At 46.3% G+C, this 13,086-nt stretch overlaps 1 protein-coding gene across 1 annotated transcript in view; it reads right to left on the minus strand.

Annotated features, from left to right (window-relative positions):
* Positions 1-227: 227 nt before the first annotated feature.
* ADD2 (adducin 2) overlaps positions 228-13,086 on the minus strand; it is a 103,317-nt gene continuing 90,458 nt past the window's right edge. Inside the window, exons 15-16 of the mRNA XM_029937561.1 lie at positions 11,932-12,057; positions 228-6,708 (exon numbers count right to left, since the gene is read on the minus strand). Coding sequence (XP_029793421.1) covers positions 6,401-6,708; positions 11,932-12,057 — 434 coding nt within the window. The 3' untranslated portion in view covers positions 228-6,400. The remainder of the gene's footprint in view (positions 6,709-11,931; positions 12,058-13,086) is intronic.

The following is a 13,086-nucleotide window of genomic DNA, read 5'->3' on the forward strand; positions in this document are numbered from 1 at the left end:
CATGGCCTTTCTCTTCTTAGAAGCCTACAGCATGTTACTGTATTTCCTCCCTCCCCATCCAGAACTCAGTTACTCACATGTTCAGCCTTCCATGTGTGAGGAATGGTTTCAAAAATGGGAGTTTCCTGTGTGGCTGGATGTTTCTACACGTGAACCCCCTCTCTGGCTTCTGCTCCCCTGGGAGCGGGGCTAGCTGGGTGGCTGACAGAGATGGGTCACACACTGGGAAGCCAAGCACGGTAGATTTACTAGGGTAATATCTGCAGGTGAGATAACAGCACATACACACAGAAATTCATGGGCAGAGATGCCACCCAGCACCACAAACACCAAAGCAGCGGGGGGAGTGGGGGGCCTCAGGAAGTGGCTTTGGAAAGTTCTCTTGAAAATCCAAGGGCAGCTTTGGTGCTCAGAGATTCAAACAGAAAACTATACAAAACCAACCCATAAATATATATATATATATATGTATATATTATATATGTATGTATTATATATATAAAATTGCAAAATAAAAGCCCAAGAAACTAATCATCAATCTGCACATCAGTGGCTCAAAAAGTGTTAGCGTAGAGAAAGGCAAAACCATTTGTGGGGATGGTGCATGATCCAGGGGGCTGGCATTTTCAGTAGCAGAAAGAGTATTTACATGGAACCCCTCTTTGAGACGTCACGATACTAGGAAAAGCTAAACACAGGCAATGCATGTACGAGGGAAGGCGATTGTCAGACACAGACATTTCACTGAAACCATCCGCGGCTTTAGAGAACACGGCTCTCTCTACCTAGACCCCCGTGTGCCCAGCCAGGCGAGCCCAGGCCCTGGACCCTCTCTCCACTTGAGTCTTCCTGGGAGAGGGATGGACACAGCACTGGACTCAGCTGTAGCATAGATGGCAGGAATGTAAAGGTGGACTAGACCACGGAGATCAAAACAGGCCCAGTAGGCATGAGGTGGGGTTGAAATGTGGGGGCAGAGGTCCCCAAAATACAGTCCTGTTTTATAAAAGCTTAGATGTATTTAAATGTGTCCCCTCCATCCTTGGTCCAACAGTTGTCCACCTTCTGATTCATTTAAAAAGAGAAGATCTAAAGTTATATGAGATGATCTGCTGGAGGAGAGAAGAGTTTGGGGGTTTTCTACAGTTCTCCTCCCACCACCCCAAACCTCACAAGGTTTTCTCTAAGCTACTCAGAGGTAGGGACTTGCCCCCTTACAGACGGCCTCCTTCTGCTCCTTGGGAACCAGTGGGTGAGAAGAGGAGCTGCCACCCGGGGAAAGCTACTGAGGCCCGGCCTCCAGCCACACCTGCATCCCCTGTGTCAGTGCCTGTGACCATTTCTCCTCCATCTTCAGGCCCAATTTCTCATAGCAATGATCCAACTTTTGGATACATCTTGAAGGCAAATGGCACCAAACATCAATTTGGCAAAACCCAAGTACAAACCAATATGAACCTTCACTTCTGTATTTTTAAGAAAACCCTCAACAGGAGATTCTAATTATTCTTAAAGAGAGAAGCCTATTTACACAAAATGAGGGAGATTTCTCCACTAAAGGAGGACACCCCACCTGAAATGCCCATGTTGATTCCTACGTGATGGTGGCTTTTCACTGAGAGGTTCAAGAGGGTTGGATGTGCCCTGGTGACATGCTCTTTTATTTCTGGCAAAAAGTATGCCACATCCAAGTGGATAGGTTGGCTAGACAGGGAATTTGGAAATAATCACTCTCCTGTGTCTGCTCCTTCATATTGTGGTACAAGGGCAATTGCAACAGAGAAATAACCAATGAGCATATTTCATCAATCGGTTCAGGTCTCTGACTTTCCACATTAAATTGTCCTTTGTGGAACAGATGGGGAACAATTGTGGGGGTGCCCTGTCCTTTTTGTGGGAATGGAGAGCATGGATTTACATTGTCCCTAATTTCTGCTGAGATTCTTTGAACGTTATCATCTTTGAGAGTTTGCTTAGACTCAAGTGGCAAGAGAAAATACAAGACCTGTTTCCTCTACAGAGATTCAACAGCGACTGTACCAACCAATTCAAGGGCTTCTGCCAACCTGTGTCAGGAAAACATGTAAGGACTGTATGTTTTCTCATTTGTTCAACAGTCAAGTGTGGAATACTTGACAGAACATATAAAATACACCTGTGCAAAAGATGGCCTACAGGCCGATGGGAGGCTATGTGTATGTCCACTCCCATGAATACCTCCGTGGCAAACTCCAAATTTCCCTTTGATCTTTTCAGTTTTTGGAAGTAAAGCATGCTATTGGGTGAATGGTTCTTTCAAACCCATAGTAACCAAAGAAGTGGCCTTATAGCACTTCTCCCCATGTTGACCCTGTTATGATGGTGCTGGATGACATCTGCATGACTGCCTTGCCTCATTCAGGAGTGACAGTGCATTAGACACCGGGAGCAGGATTCAAGGCTCAGTATGAATAAATCCAAAGTATGAGAGCAGTGCTTTCAGTGGGGTTACTACTAGGCCAGGGTCCTCATTCAAATCCCCACAAGTCCCTTAAAAAGAACTTCTCTGTCTGCAGAGGAAGAACTCCATTTTCCTTACAGCACTGTTGACGGAGGCTGTTTTTATCTGTGTGTAGCCTGGACAAAGTTGGACAGTTGGGTCACTACAGGCCAAGAGGCTCTTCTGGAGCACAGATTTGGGCTAGAGGCTTGCCTCTTAGCAGGGCTTTTTGTAAAGTTTAAGAAAGGTCACATGGTGTGGATGGTTCTCCCACATCACTGCTGGGTGCCAGCCACCAGGACACAGTCATTGGAGCCAACTTGTCTCTCTGTAATTGTCTACTGCCTTCCGGCCCCATGGAAAAAGCCTCAAAATCTCCCCACTGCCCAGCTCAGCCATCCAGAACACTGCAGACGGGCTCACGTTTTCTCATCTCTTTCTGTGGCAGATCCACGCCTACCAGAAACAAATCTACTGCCTACCCATTCTGAGCTCTCCATAGAGACATTTTCTCCAGACGGACACTGGTCAGAGTTTTCAGCCAACCTTTATCCAAATCCAAAGAAAATGCTCCATCTTCTGAAAACTTCTGATTTTGTTTGGACTGCATGTCCTCTGCAACAGCAACAGAGCACCACTTTAAGCCTGGAGCTAAGGTCGCCACCTCCTGGGCACAAGAGAGGAAGAAATCGGCAGAATGACTCAAAAGCTCTCACAGCAATTCTGCAGCAAGACAAAACAGACCTGCCAACTGCACCAAGCAACAGCTCTTTGAATATTTCCCTCTCCTTGTTGAAAATCTCTCCTAAGATGCTTTATCCAAAGAATTTTAGGGAAGTAAAACTCTGTGCCGAAAGCATGCTATTTGCTATAAAGGAAACTGTAGTGTGAGGCAGGCCACCAAGCATGTTTCAGTGCTGACATTTCTGAAAGGCCCCATTATGAGATCTTCTGTGCCTTCCCTGCTCTCCTCCTCTCCCAGCCATTCTCCACCCAGCTGCCAAGGAGATTTTCATAAAATTCAAGCTTGATTGTGACACCCTGACTGTGAGCCGTCAGCAACTCCAAACTGGCTACATGATAAAATCTAACTGCACATTTTCTACAGGTTTCTCTCTGATACAGCCCTGCCCACCTATGAAACAAAGCCTCCTACCCCCTCACACTTTATGCTCTGGTATTACTACACAACTCAGTGGACCTGTCATGGAGTCTTGTGCTTCCGTGCCTTTGCACATGCTCTTCCCTCATCAGGAATATCCTGCCAATGCTTTTTGTCTTCCTGGAGAATTCCTCTTTGTCTGAAAACCTAACTCAATCATCATATCTTTCAGGAAAGTTTCTCTGGTCCAGAAGACAGTAAATCATTACTTCTTTCTGCCATCTCTGCTCTCTTGCCCTTTTGGTAACTTGTTTCCATGCCTCCTATACTTAAAAACTTCCAGTGGGCAGAGACCATGTTCTGCTTTCAGGTCTGACCCATAACCCAAGCTCATGGGGATTTTTTGTTGTTTTTGTTTGAATGTATGAGGAATGAGCAAATGGATAAATATAAGGTGGACCATGGCATAAATTCCAAGGATAATGCTCCAGCAAGGCTCTGGCATTTTCACCTAAGAGGCCTCATTGTTGTAAAGGGGATAAAGAGAATTTGTTGAGTGCAGAGTCAAATCAACATCATCTCTGAACTACAATCACTCAAACACAAAAAGCTGTGTCAATGGTTATGTTCTGTCAACTCTTGACATTGTTTCCTGCTGATTATTTTAACTACAATGATTCTTTTCTTTTAATGATGCATAATGCCTGATGCTTAGTGGGTGCTAAACAAATATTGTGAGGGATGAATGAATGAACGAATGAATGTGAAATCTATTTTTTTAAAGAAGGCATCAGAGGATTGACTTTAAAGGCATTTCCCACATCACAGACTTTTTCTGAGGCATAGATGCCCCTGACCATTGGGTAGCCCATCACAAGACCCGGTAGGAAGTAGAACAGAGTAGAGGCTGGGGGAGCAGTTAGGACTTTAACTAGAGAGATGCAGCACTGGGTTCTCCTTAGTCAGGTGTCAGTTTCCTTCCTTCTCAAGCAATAGCCCGACTGTACTCCGGCCCAACCAGAAGGCTCTGGCCTCTCCTTTGTTGGAGGTCCACACTGGCCTCGCCACAATCCACGTTTATTGGGAATTTAACGTGTACTGATGAGGGAGAACACAAGTAGTTTCCTGCTTTCATTTCAAGTGCTGACATTACACAGTGGAGACCAGTCACAGAAATGGGTCCTGGACTAAAACAACTACCCTTCAGGATCCAAGTATTCTAATCATCATCAAGTGTTAAGAACAAAGGCTCTGGACTCAGATTGACCTGGGGTCAAATCAAGGCTCTGATCTTACTAGCCATGCCACCTGGCGCAAGTCAATTTTTCTTTTGGGGCTCAGTTTCCTTACTCATAAAATGGGAATACCTCACCCACATCACAGGATTACTGTGACAGTCAAAGGGTGCAACAAAGGTAAAGGCTGCACAGTGTCTATGTGTAGAAACTAAGTGCTCAACAGTGGAAAACTATGATTAAGAACTTTCAAAAGTACTTTCACAATCATCAGGACAAAAAGGAAAAATACTCTTTGAAGACACTGTGCTATAAAGAGAATGGATTGTCTATTTTTTAGGAGCCAACAATGCTCATTAATCGACGTCCCATGGAAGGATCTGAAAAGATAGTGCTGGCATTTACAACGATAGCCATAGCTCTTACTAGGCCCCAGGATGGACAGATTGTGACAGGGCGAGGACACTCAAGCTGCTTTCTCTCCTAGATGATCCGAAAGACTTAATCTTGAAGGGCTCATCTCATTCTCCTCTGCTGGACCCAGAGCGACTGAGTCGGAACCCAAAGGAGCCAAGGGTAAGATGCCAGTTCCAGTGTGTGAGCCAGGTTTCAGGTTTGTGGGGAAGTCAGGGGACATCTGACTGCCAGGTAGGAGAGAAACAGGTAGAGCCACATTGCTCCATGTGTCATGCAAAGCTAGAAAGGCATAGCATTTCCTGTGTTGCTTTGATCCTCCTGGTACAACCCAAAGCCAAAAGAGGATCTAAGTTTCCCCAAAGTTCTGCCCTGAGCATGAGACAACTTTTCTCTAAGCTAAATTTGGTTTTAGGTTTGAAGTGCCTGAGATGCACAATTCAAATGGGCCAAGTTCCTGGCTTCTTATATTGATTAAACTACTCGCATCCTGCGGCTGACTTGGCCTGCCCTCCCGTCTGCTCGCTCTTACAATTCTTAGTCCATCCATCACTCAGGAGGCTCCATGAAGAAAGCTCAGGGTTAGTGGTTGGGGAAGCACGAGCTAAGCCATCAGCCCTTGGGAACAAAGATTAACTTCAGTTGGAGGGGAACAGGTCAATCTGTCTGGGTACTGTAAGCAGCAGGGCGGGGACCCTGTGGGGAAGAGAGATTTCTAAACTGTGACAGCTCCATCAGCAGGGGAGTGGATTCTTGCAAGGAAGAGGACCTTTCTCAGGGGAAGCCTCCACCTGTCTGATTTGGTCTGAGGCTGTGTGAGCTTGCAGCCCACTCTGGCCTTCTGCCCTGGGCTCAGATTGGTGGGCAGCACCCTCACAAAGGCGGCCCACAACTAGGCAGTGTTGTGTAGTGGAAAAGCACTGGACTAGGGGCCAGGAGACTCAAAGTCTAGTGCTGGCTCTGCCACTAACTAGCTGTGTGACCTTGGGAAAGTCACCTGAATTCTCTGGGGCAATTATAAAATGAGGGATTGGGTGGGTGATCTCTAAGTTCCCCCTCAGAGTGTGATCCAGGGTCCTGTTCTATCCCTCCTTGGCCCTATGCTTCCAGGGACAGAGATGGGAGAAGGGAAGGGGTGGAGGGAGAGGGTGCCAATGGGGACGCTACCAATCAGGACTCCACTTTCTCCTTCTTTTTGCTCTTTTTCAGGAAGGATGGGGTTCGAAATTTCTTCTTCTTTTTGGAGGGAGACTTGGAAGGTGAGCCCTCTGGGGACATGGGGCCGCTGGTGACCGACTCAGATTTGTCCTTAGAGGTATCAACATCCGTGTCAGCATTGGTGGTCATCTGGCTCAAGCCCTTGCTGAGAATTTCCTCTGCGGTCTGTTCTTCCTCCCTCCCATTGACCACCACTCCTTCTGGCTGTGTTGTTTCAGGCTCTGTGGTGGCTTTGCTTGTTTCTGTCTTCTTAGCACCTTCTAGAAAGAAGATCAAAAGACATGATCCGTAAGATTTCAATCAGGTGATGGTTTCTATCTGGGGTTAACAGAACCATTTCTAGGTAGTTCTATAAAATAAGTCTAGAGCAATGGGAAAGATAGGCTGACATCATAAGGGGAAGAGGTTAGGCAGGGTTCTCATTCAAACCCTGAACCCCTTTCCATGCAGCCTGCCCTGGGAGCAAGGTCTTGGCAGGTCTGTTACTCTGGGCTCTTGTCTACAAATGTAAACAAGGTAATGATGTTCAAACATAACAGGAGGCCCAGCTAGGACCCAGTTGAGAACTTTTCTAGGTACAAAATGAAGAGACAGACCCAGGCTATAGGAAGGGGGAGAGCAGTGACACTCATGAGGGGAAAGGGAAGCTAAGAATTGTTGTAACTATTTCAGTTTCACCAGTGAAAATACGGATATTACATTTTAAAGCTTTTATTTAAATTCTAATTAGCTAACATGGAAATTACATGTTTTTATAACCATTTCCTTTCCTATACCCAAGAGGAACTTTTGGAAAAATGGAGAATATCTTCCCAGGAGGCACAGAGGGAAAGGCAGAGGGAGAATGGAATCCCTGGGGGACATGGACTCTGTGTCTCCAGGATAAAAGGATTAACCGAAGGGGAAGATGCATGGTTAGCTCATTCTAGTGGCCGTCTGGAGGGAACACGTTTAGATTACCACCATGTTTCAGGCCAGAGCTGCTCAGATCCTAGCAATTAAGCCCCCTACTCTTCTGTCTCCCCTTTTTCCCCTTTCTCACTCCCCACCCCCTATCCTGCTTCCACTCAAGCTTTGAAATGCTGGGATGGGGAGGGAGGAGAAAATATTATAAAACCACAGACTTTGAAACACAGAAAGGAATTTAAAGATCATCTAGCTCAGCTCCTCCCCATTTTACAGAAATGAAAACTGAGTAAAGTAGTAAGAGTGGCAGACCTCAGTCTCCTGACACCCAGTTTTGTGTTTTTTCACTATGTGAAACTAAGAGGAGTGTGTGAGTGTCTGAGCATGTATGTGTGCATGTGTTTGTAAGTGTGTGAATGTGGGGTGAGCTGTATGGGTGTGTGTTTGTAAGTGTATGTGTGGGCGTGTGTGTGAATGAGTGTGTGGGTGTGGTGTGTGAGTGTTGGTGTGAGTGAGTGAACTGTGTGTGTGAGTTGTCAGATCTCACACCACAAGAAGGCCCTGGGCATGCTCAACTCTATGGGAATGTGAGTAATGGGTGAGGTATAACCATATGACTTACAGAAGGGAGAGGTAAAAATGGAAATTTCAAGAAAAGACAAGGGCTTTTGACAGGGGTAAAGACTGGAGAAATGTATGGTTATATGGAAGATGGGACAGATGGGTGTAAATTTGGGGAGAGTCAGAATGAGCTAGTTTGATTATGGGCAAACTCTTAAAATGAGATCTTTTATAACTTCTGAAATTCCTTGGGCAAGTCAACATCCTCCTCCACATGACTCCTAAGCACTGTCTCTCTCTTAGTACCCAACACCTTGGCCCCTGGCTCTTATCCTTCTACTGTCTGTGGTCCACGTCCTGTCATCATCCAGCTACTAAGTTCTCTGATGCCTGTACTCTGATGGCCCTCACTCCCCTCACACCATGTGTTCCCATGGCCATTGCCTGGCAATACCTTGAAAGCAATAAACTTGTCTAGACATAACTTTCTTTATGTCCACTCTCCTCTCCTCACTTCACCTGCTAGTTGGCCTCATCAACTCTCTGGTTTGGCTCAAGACTGCCTTGATATTTGGCAATGATTTTGTCCTTTTCTAAACCTACTGTCAATATATCCATTTTACACTCGTATGTTCATTTACCCCTTTTTTAAGAGGACACAGTTGGGCATGGTGTTCTCCCAAAATGAATCTGGCTAGCTCTGTGACTCACAGTATCCAACAGAATGAGGGAATGCCACTGAGCCAGCCACAGGCTGAAGACCTAAGAAGACCTAGAAGTTCTTGCTTTTAGAGTCTGGGGACTCCTGACCTAATCTGTAATAAACTCTGAATACTTTGATGGAAATACATATGGAGAGGCCACATGGGAAGGCCCTACAACAACATGGAGACAGAGAAAGAGAGACAGAGGGAGACAGAAAGGCAGAGACAGAAGACCAGCCATCCCAGTGTCCCCAGCTGAGCCCAGGCTTCCAGCTATCAACCAAGAGTGAGCCATCTTGGAAATCCCAGTTTAGTCAAGCTCCCAGATGACTGCAGCCCCAGCAAACATGAATGGAGCAGAGCCATCCAGCTGAGTCTAGTCAACCCACAAAACAACTAATTTCCATAAAACCAGCTCTTATTATGCATCATGATTTAATAATTATCTATTGCTGCATAACACCCTCCTCCCAACTTAGTGGCTTAAAACAGCAAGCCTGTATTCTCTCTCACAATCCTGGGAACATAGTACATAATGAGAGAACTAATTCATGTAAGCACATTATAAGGCCTTCTTTTATTCATTTGCTAATTTTATCCCAATAACAACACTATGAGTTAGGAAGGGCAAGATTCATGTTAGCCAACCTCCCCTCCCCAATTCTGCAGGGTTTTTAAGTGATTTAGATGGCGAAATCAGTAAGTGACAGAGCTGATCTCCTGATGTTGAATACAGGGCTGTTTCTTGTCAGGCACAGCCAGTGCTTCCTGAGCATTTACTGGAGGATGGAGTCAGCAGGAACAGCAAGGAGCTAGTCAGAGAGAAGGCGATGACAGGGATGACCAGATGTGGAGGGAAGAGGGCCGGAAAGAGTCTCCTTCAGGGAAGCTGATGGGGTAGGAGACAGATGAGGAGGGACATCGAGGTGACTCAGCACCAGATCATTTGAGAGCATGGTGATGCATGGTGACAAATGGAGAAAAGCCAGCCCTGATCCAATCGGTGAGCTAAATGTGAAGGTGCACATGTAGAGGGAAGGGTCAGCCCTGTCTGCCCTGAGGAGCCAGGCAAGCTATCAGGCCACCTGGCCATGGCCACTCTGCCCTGCTTCATACCGGTCATCTGAGGCAGCTACAACTCTGGCCTATTCATGCAGGGTCGGCTCTGTGCTACAGGAAGAGTCTTCAGGTCAGACCTTGACTTTTCTAACAATTCAACCAGGGTATGCGTCTGTGTGAGGGCCCAGAATTGGACCAGACAGGGCAGAAATTGTGCTACCAGTGGGAATGATGTCAGGGGTGGGTAAGCAGTTATCCCACCTGTCCTACACCTCTCTTCCCACCCTGTGTCCCCTTGAACAGCAGAGGTTGCTCCAAGGGGCTCCCAGGAGCTGAAATGAAATTACTCCTTGTCCCACTGCTGCCATAAGCCTCCTCTCCATGTTGGCTTTCCTCCAGCAACTGGTGTACAGGCCCCAAGGGATGCTGAAGACATGGTCATTCAGGCCAGATGCTCTAAGCATCTCCATAAGGCAGTTGGTCCCAAGGCCATTCCGGCTCTGGGTCACAACCCTAGGAGAGGTCATGAGCTCCTTGGAAGGGCCACGCATTAGGAACAGGGGTGCAGATGTGCTCCTGAGGGCACAAGCATTCCCCCCCAAAGGGAGAGTCTGGGAGCTGGCCCCATTGCCCTTTCACTGGGCAGGCTTGTTGCTTCTGGGTGGGATGCCCTGTGTGAGAGGATGCGTGGATCTTTGTGCATGAGTGCATCCTGTGTGTGTCTATCCTAGAGGGAAGCCCCGCCCATGCATAGCACATGTGGAGTTGATCTTGAATTTTACAGCCAGGAACCTCCCAAAGGCAGGGTTGCCATAGGCAAAGCTGGGGAGAAACACATTTCTTTTGAAAAAGTCCTCCCTCCCCCATTACAAGTGCTGGAGTGAGTTAGTAAACGTCCTCTCTAATACTTACTACAGAGATAAGTATTCAGAATCGGAGGAAACTCCTTTGATGAAGGCACAAATGGGAAGAGAAAGGAAGACATTGTGGAGACAGGTTGACAACACCATGATGAGACACAATGAACACAAACAGGCAGGGGACATCCACTTGGAGCTCTGGCCACAAGCAGATGGGTTTCCTCTGGCAATGCGGGACTGCACTCAAGGCAGCAATTCACCTCTGGAATGAGCTCAGGGCTTGTGGGATTCTAGCAGCACCCACACGTGTGGTCATCCTACCCAGGAGGGAGAAGATCTCATCGGGCCACCAAGCTGCTGCTTGGCAGTACATCTTCCCTGGTGAGGGCTCAAAGGAGCAGGGAGGAGTGTTCATGCCCCAGAGTGATTCCAGAAGCTCATTAAGGAACTTTTCTGATCTAGGTGGTATAGACTATAAGACTATCATCATCCACCCTATGTGTATTATTAATCATATCACAATTAGATCTTACATTTAACTGTTTTTATTACTTCAAAGTATATTCTCTTCCATCGACAGCTTCCCTTATATGTATAAGAACCTTTAAAAGGGAAAATATTAGTAGTCTCTTTTAAAGGATGAGGAAACTGAGGCACAGAGATTATCTGATTTCTAAAATTAGCAGTTATTATTAGTTAGTGGTTGAGCTGGACCTAGACCTTAATTCTCTAAACTAGTATCTAACAAAGGTTCTCAGCCTGGGCTATACATTAGGCTTATCTGGAGAGATCTTAATACTCCAGCACACTCTTCTCTAACCTACCCCCAGACTATTTAGCAGAGAACTACTGGGGGTGCTGTGGTGGGAACCCAGGCCAGCGTCAGAATTTTCAAAGCTCCCCAGGTAATTCCAGAGTGTTTAGATTCCAAAGGTTGAGAATGACATCAGCAGCCTTACTTGGGAGCTTGTTGGAAATATACAGTCTCAGGTCCCACCTTAGACCTACTGTGTCAGAGTCTTCATTTTAACAACATCCTGGTGATCCCTATACACATTAAAGTCTGAGCACTGGGCTGGTGTATCTAGAAAGAGCCATCAGCTGACCTAGTCTGAGTGAGTGGCGAGAAGGCTGTGGGTCAATCATTAACTCACTCATCATTGCTTAGACAGGGACTTAATTTGTAAGGTATGTATTCACAGGCTGTAAATGAAACAAGCTTAAATTTGGTAACCCCTATTTCAGATTCTCTAGAAATGGCAGAACAGAAAGCTTTTCAACACCTGTTCAAAGGCAGGGTCCCTGGAGTGTGCACCCCTGCCCTGCCTTCTATGCAGACCCCTTTCCGGGCTGTGGACGTGCCTCCTCCCTCCCTACTGCACGCGGCACTCACCGTCTAAAGACTTGGAGGGAGAGACCAGGGGGCTCTTCGTCTCTGACTTCGCTGGACTCTGTGCTGGAGAAGCAGGTGCAGACCTTACAGGGGAGCCAGGCTCCTCTGCAGTGGTTTCTTTCTCTCCTGAAAATACAGGAAACCACCTCAGGTTAAGGGACAAACAGAGTAGAGGTGGGCAGAGAGAGAACATTTACAAAAATGCTTTCTTCTTGCGGGTCCTCATTTCTCCAGGCTGAAGTTAGCTCCTTCCCATAACCTTTAAAAAATTTTTGCTATAACCTGGACAAAGCAAATGGGAGAAGTCAAAGTCTTGTCTTGTTTCCTCCACCCAAGCGCAACCACCAGTGGAACACTAGCCCTGATGTGGACCTCAACGCTGCAGGCTTCCCACCCGTGATTTGTTTGCATGTAGCTTATTTACTATTTATCTAATTTTCTTATTTATCTAATTTATCTTATTTATCTAATTTTCATGTTCAGCCCAAATAATCCCAAGGGATATAAAGCACCACGTTTTTTCAATTGTCACATTAGAACTCTGAGCAAGCTAGCAAGGGTTTTTCTAGTGTCTGCTTGTGCCCAGGAAGATGACTGACCCTGGGTGGGAAGGGGGTCGTGGAAGAAGATCCTGCCCTGAGGTAATAGAAGTCTAGCCTGGTGGACTAAACCAGGAGCTGAATTCTTATGTATCTCGGACCCCAAGTGCTTTTGAAATAAAGAGAAGTGACAGCTCAAAGTGAGGGGTGGAGAGGGACAGAGAGGGCTTTTTAGCTGGAGAGGGGCTAGAGATGGAAGTCCGGATCAGGCTAGCAGAGAGGGGAAACTGTGCCAGGAAGGGACAAAGGCAAGAATGAGAGCACACAAGCTATCATGAATGTGGGTGTTTGGCAGTCAACATGGAGAGCTGGGCTTGACACAAGATTCTGAAATAAAAAAGGAATGATAATTTGATAGATTAATAAATATCACTATTATAATTATCTTATCATACTGTTTTAAGAAATTGGTAATGTTCTCTTTCTTTTATTTTTAATTAATTATTAATTTTTGAGAGACAGAGAGAGGGTGCATGCACACAAGCAGGGGAGGGGCAGAGAGTGAGAGAAAGAGAGAGAGAAGGAGGGAGGGAGGGAGGGAAAGGGAGACACAGAA

The sequence above is a fragment of the Suricata suricatta genome, chromosome 4 (assembly GCF_006229205.1).
Source record: "Suricata suricatta isolate VVHF042 chromosome 4, meerkat_22Aug2017_6uvM2_HiC, whole genome shotgun sequence".
Taxonomy (NCBI): Eukaryota; Metazoa; Chordata; class Mammalia; order Carnivora; family Herpestidae; genus Suricata; species Suricata suricatta.